Source organism: Heptranchias perlo, chromosome 13 (genome assembly GCF_035084215.1).
Source record: "Heptranchias perlo isolate sHepPer1 chromosome 13, sHepPer1.hap1, whole genome shotgun sequence".
Classification (NCBI taxonomy): domain Eukaryota; kingdom Metazoa; phylum Chordata; class Chondrichthyes; order Hexanchiformes; family Hexanchidae; genus Heptranchias; species Heptranchias perlo.
Window position 1 is genome coordinate 21,190,692 of NC_090337.1, and position 6,325 is coordinate 21,197,016.

Sequence of the window (6,325 nt, forward strand, 5' to 3'; positions counted from 1 at the left end):
TATAGGCCCCCAAACAGTCGTGGAGATGTAGGGGAGGACATTAAACAGGAAATTAGAGACGCATACAAGAAGGGTACAACTATAATCATGAGTGACTTTAATCTACGTATAGATTGGTCAAACCAAATTGGCATTAATACTATAGGGGAGGAATTCCTGGAGTGTGTACATGATGGTTTTCTAGACCAATACGTTGAGGAACCAAGTAGAGAACAGGCGATCCACGACTGGGTATTGTGCAATGAGAAAGGATTAATTAACAATCTTTTTGTGCGGGGTCCCTTAGGGAAGAGTGACCATAATATGATAGAATTCTTCATTAAGATGGAGAGTGAAGTAGTTGAATCCGAAACTAGGGTCCTGAATCTAAATAAAGGAAATTACGAAAGTATGAGGTACGAGTTGGCTATGATAAATTGGGGAACTTTACTAAAAGGGATGACAATGGATTGGCAATGACTAATATTTAAAGAACGTGTGCAGGAATTACAACAATTATTCATTCCTGTCTGGCGCAAAAATAAAACAGGAAAGGTGGCACAATCGTGGCTTAAAAAGAAATTAGGGATAGTATTAGATCCAAAGAGGAGACATATAAAATTGCCAGAAAAGCGTCAAGCCTGAGGATTGGGAGCAGTTTAGAATTCAGCAAAGGAGGACAAAGAGATTGATTAAGAGGAAAAAAATAGAGTATGAGAGTAAACTAGCAGGAAACATAAAAACTGACTGTAAAAGCTTCTATAAATATGTCAAGAGAAAAAGATTAGTGAAGACAAATGTAGGTCCCTTACAGCCAGTAATGGGGAACAAAGAAATGGCAGAACAATTAAACACATACTTTGGATCTGTCTTCACAAAGGAGAACACAAATAACCTCCCAGAAATGTTAGGGAACCAAGGGTCTAGTGAGAGGGAGGAACTGAAGGAAACCAGTATTAGTAAAAAAAAAAGTGCTAGGGAAATTAATGGGGCTAAAGGCTGACAAATCCCCAGGGCCTAATAATCTAAAGGAAGTGGCCCTGGAAATAGTGGATGCATTGGTGATCATCTTCCAAAATTCTATAGACTCTGGAACAGTTCCTACAGATTGGAGGGGGGCAAATATAACCCCACTATTTAAAAAAGGAGGGAGAGAAAAAACAGGAAATTACAGACCAGTAGTGGGGAAAATGCTGGAGTCTATTATAAAAGATGTGATAACAGAACACTTGGAGGGCATTAATGGGATTGGACAAAGTCAGCATGGGTTTATGAAAGGGAAATCATGCTTAACAAATTTACTGGAGTTTTTTGAGGATGTAACTAGTAGAATAGATAGGGGAGAACCAGTGGATGTGGTGTATTTGGATTTTCAGAAGGCTTTTGATAAGGTCCCACACAAGAGGTTAGTGTGGAAAATTAAAGCACATGGGATTGGGGGGAATATACTGGCATGGATTGAGAATTGGTTGACAGACCAGGAAACAGAGTAGGAACAAACGGTTCCTTTTCCGGGTGGCAGCTATTTACAATATATATCAATGATTTGGATGAGGGAACTAAATGTAACATTTCCAAGTTTGCAGATGACACAAAGCTGGGGTGGAATGTGAGCTGTGAGGAGGATGCAAAGAGGCTCCAATGTGATTTAGACAAGTTGGGTGAGTGGGCAAGAACATGGCAGATGCAGTATAACGTGGATAAATGTGAGGTTATTCACTTTGGTTGTAAAAACAGAAAGGCAAATTATTATCTGAACGATGATAGATTGGGAAAAGCGGAGGTGCAACGAGACCTGGGTGTCCTTGTACACCAGTCGCTGAAAGCGAGCATTCAGGTACAGCAAGCAGTTAGGAAGGCGAATGGTATGTTGGCCTTGACTGCAAGAGGATTTGAGTACAGGAGCAGGGATGTCTTACTGCAGTTGTACGGGGCCTTGGTGAGACCACATCTGGAGTATTGTGTGCAGTTTTGGTCTCCTTATCTGGGGAAGGATGTCCTTGCCATGGAGGGAGTGCAACGAAGGTTTACCAGACTGATTCCTGGGATGGCAGGACTGACGTATGAGGAGAGATTGGGTCGACTAGGCCTATATTCACTAGAGTTTAGAAGAATGAGAGGTGATCTCACTGAAACATATAAAATTCTAACAGGACTAGTCAGACTAGATGCAGGGAGGATGTTCCCGATGGCTGGGGAATCCAGAACCAGGGGTCACAGTCTCAGGATACGGGGTATGCCATTTAGAACCGAGATGAGGAGAAATTTCTTCACGCAGACAGTGGTGAACCTGTGGAATTCTCTACCACAGAAGGCAGTGGAGGCCAAGTCATTAGATGTATTCAAGAAGGAGATAAATATATTTCTTAATGCTAAAGGGATCAAGGGATTATGGGGAAAAAGCGGGAACAGGGTGCTGAGTTAGACGATCAGCCATGATAATTTTGAATGGCCTACTCTTGCTCCTATTTTCTATGTTTCTATGTTTTTAAAAGGTAAGAGAGATGACCAAATACTTGGTTGAAAAGATAGGTTTTGAGGAGGCAGGGAAAGAAGTCGCAAGGCAGATAGGTTTAGGGAGTGAACTCCAAACAGTGTGGCAGAGATGCTAAAGGGTCTGTCACTAGTGGTGGGGTTGAGTGGATCAAAGGGAGTAGGGACAATACGCAGGAGTTCAGAGACAAAGAACCAAAGTGATGGATTGGGACATAATGCTAAAGGGGGTTGCAGAGGTACGGTGTGATGAGACCAGAGGATGAGGAATTTGAATTGGCAGCAAGGAGACCATGGACATCAGCAAGGATGAATCCAGACTCAATAGTAACTGAACATTTTGATCATCAGATAAGGTAATACAGTCCAAAGAAAACTTGTACAATTCTGTGACCTCTTTTATTTATAATATAAAAATGAACATTTATATATAAAGCTCTCATAGTTTCAACGGTTTGGCTCACCTTTCTTATTTCACTTGCATAGTGGGCATTAAACTGGAAGGTTGGAACAAACTTTCCAGGTAAAATACTACTGAAAAAAAGGAACGCAATATATAGAGAATATCAGAAAACCATCAGTATTGCACAGATACACTCTATAACTTTACAGATATATTTTGATATTTTACACCAAACTTCACTATTTAAAGACAACTGATTTTAAAGCAGGCCATGACAATAATGTTCTCAATAAATTACAAAGTAATAATCCAATTAATTGGTTTTGTATACTTAATTTGTTTTAGGTTTATCCACCTGAGATCCCAATCTTCTGACTGGTTTCTGGTCTTAACTTCCCACACCCATGGCATAGTGCAGTGACACTGAGTATTGAAGCAGAAATGCTCAGAGTCAGAGTGGGGACAGTGCTGTTCAATCCCCATTCTGATTTGAACTGTGCCAAGTGATGAAATGTTGAGCAAACACTTTGGCATCTGCCTGTAAAGGGAAAGGAAATAATTTACTAGCTGAAAATTTAAATAGAAAAGGCTACCTTGGAAATAAATTACTGATATGTGTCTGGTGTTATTTATTACATACAATAGTTAATTTTACTGCTAAATTAGGTTTTCTTACTTTTGCAGTGTATGTGCTTGTATCTGTTTTCCAACGAAGGTGTGTATAACTAATCTGGTCCAAGGTGGGGAGTTTCTGGTAACAGTCAAGTGGGATAGCTTCAGTTCAGTCAAGGCTTAGCTGAACGAAGTTCTAGACAGTCCTTGACTTAATGTTGAACTGGCTGTTACACAGCTCAGCAACAGTCATAATGTTTGGCTTTGTTGTGTAGAGGTAAAGCTCGGTGTTGTCAGCATACATATAGAAGCTGATTCCATGCTTACAGATAATGTCACTCTGAGGCAGTAGATACATGAAGAATAGGAGGCGAGGCACAGCAGGATGCCAAGGCAGCCAAGCAGATGGTCTCAACTTAGGGATAAATAAATTCATGAGCCTATCTGCTGCATGACAAATACCCAATTCTAATTCATTATGAAGAGAGTATCTCAGGTGCATTTCCAATAGTATACGATTCCTTAAAATATGACAATAATACTTGCATTCACAAAATAACTTTCCTATTGAAACAAGTCAAAGTAGTTTACACAGTGAATTACTTTTTGAAGAGCAGCCATGAGACAAACATCTGTTACTTCTTGGCAATGCTGTTGTATAGTAACATCAAATGTTTTCTGGTGTAGTCCTTCACAAACCATCGCACTTAACAGCTTTTAAAAACAAAATAGAAGTAAATATATAACATATGCACCAATCTGTGCTACAAACTTTGCAAGTAGCATTTTCCTGATACTGAGTGGCTCTGCATCAGCTTCCAACTCCAAAGCTGCAATCCCCGATAAGATAAATGGAGCCACTCTGGGACAAAGATCCCCTTCCCATCAGTGTTGAGGAATTATGAGGAAATAACAGGAAAGAATGAACTTGCATTGATACAGTGCCTTCAATAACCTCGGGACATCCTAAAGTGCTTCTCAACCAAGGAAATACTTTTGAAGTGTAGTTACTGTTGTTACATTAGGGAAACGCGGCAGCCAATTTGCACACAGCAAAATCCCACAAACAGCAATGAGATAAGTCCAGAGCAAAGGAGACTGCATTGGGATAAGAAGTTTAACGTGTTTTAAAATTCTACGGATTATATATTTTTTTAAATGCAGACATGGAGAGAATACTTCCTTCCTCTAGATTTCCTTCCCTTTTATTGGAAATTAATTTACTCACTCCTCTCCTAAAGGAACCAACTCCTGCTAGGGACACATTCACAGACACCAGCAACTAGCCTAAGTGGTCATTCATCATGCGTGAGCCTAGAAGCATCACAGTAACTCTGCTGCTGTTGACCTGCTAAACTGCTTCCTCACTTCTGCCTTTGATATCCTCAATCACATCAAATCATTCACTGTCTCCCCCTCTTCATGCTCAGACAGTGAAGATGAAAATTACCCCCATGGTTTTCTCATTATAAATGTTGACGTAAAAAGTATGACACATGAAGCAATGTTAATGTGAACAGGGATTGTGCACCATACCAGGGTGGACACATCTCATTTTGTTGAAGCAAAAGCATGAAAGCTCTGCAGCAAAAATATACTGTAATTTTATATTTTTAGCCCACATATCACACGTGCAACAGATCATCTTTGTCAACAAACAAGCAAAATCAATGTTCTCAATTTTTTTTAAAACAATCAACTCATGCCTCCACAACAAAGAATATGGAAATGGGTAAATTTGGGAGAAAAAAAAAATCTTCCCTTTGGTGTCTTTCTCCCTCACTTTCACTCCTGTGTTTCTCTCTTCCCCTTCTCTGTGTGTGTCCCTCTTTCTTTTCTTCAGTTCTGTGTTTCTCTCTTCTTTCCCTTTTTATGTTGCTTTCACTGTCCCATCTTTATCCCTCTCAATTCCTTCCCTTGTGTGTTTCCTTCTACTCTGTCCTTTCTGTCTCTTTGGTTCTTCGCTTCTGTCTCTCTCTGCTGCTTTCCTTCTGCGTGTCTGTTCAATACTAGGAACAATTGCTTATTTGATGCTTTACCTGTGTTTCATCTTGTATGGTTCCACTCCTACCTTTCCAAATGTGTCCGGTGCATTTCCAGCAATGTCTTTTCTTCCCACCCCTACGCCATCACCTCCAGAATTCCCCAAGGATTATATCCTTCCTCCCTCATCTTCCTCGTGTACATGCTGCTGGTCAGTGTCATCATTCATAGGCATAGGATCAGCTTCCATATGCTGATCATAGTAGGTACAGCACAGGAGGCCCATCGTGCCTGTACCGGCTCTTTGAAAGAGCTATCCAATTAGTCCCACTCCCCTGCTCTTTCCCCATAGCCCTGTAAATTTTCTCCCTTCAAGTATTTATCCAGTTCCCTTTTGAAAGTTACTACTGAATCTGCTTCCACCATCCTTTCAGGCAGTGCATTCCAGATCATAACAACTCACTGCATGAAAAAATGTTTCCACATATCGCCTCTGGCTCTTTTGCCAATCACCTTAAATCTGTGTCCTCTGTTTAGCGACCCTTCTACCACTGGAAAAAGTTTTTCCTTATTTACACTGTCAAAACCGTTTATGATATTGAACACCTCTATTAAATCTCCCCTTAAACCTTCTCTGTTCGAAAGAGAACAACCCCAGCTTGTCCACTCTCTCCACATAACTGAAGTCCCTCATCCCTGGCACCATTCTAGTAAATCTGTTCTGCACCCTCTCTAAGGCCTTGACATCCTTCCTGCTGTCAGACTGCCAATCTGACATCAAGATCAAGAAGGGGATTTCCAGCTGATTGTTTCCTCTTGCCTCACACAGAATTGCCTCTGGCCAATTGTTGTTCC

General features: G+C 40.6%; 1 protein-coding gene across 1 annotated transcript in view; it reads right to left on the bottom strand.

The window, feature by feature from the left end:
- Window positions 1-5,537, bottom strand: part of acadvl (acyl-CoA dehydrogenase very long chain) — a 71,119-nt gene extending 65,582 nt beyond the window's left edge. Inside the window, exons 1-2 of the mRNA XM_067995741.1 lie at window positions 5,527-5,537; window positions 2,937-3,006 (exon numbers count right to left, since the gene is read on the bottom strand). Coding sequence (XP_067851842.1) covers window positions 2,937-3,006; window positions 5,527-5,537 — 81 coding nt within the window. The remainder of the gene's footprint in view (window positions 1-2,936; window positions 3,007-5,526) is intronic.
- Between the last annotated feature and the right edge of the window lie 788 nt (window positions 5,538-6,325).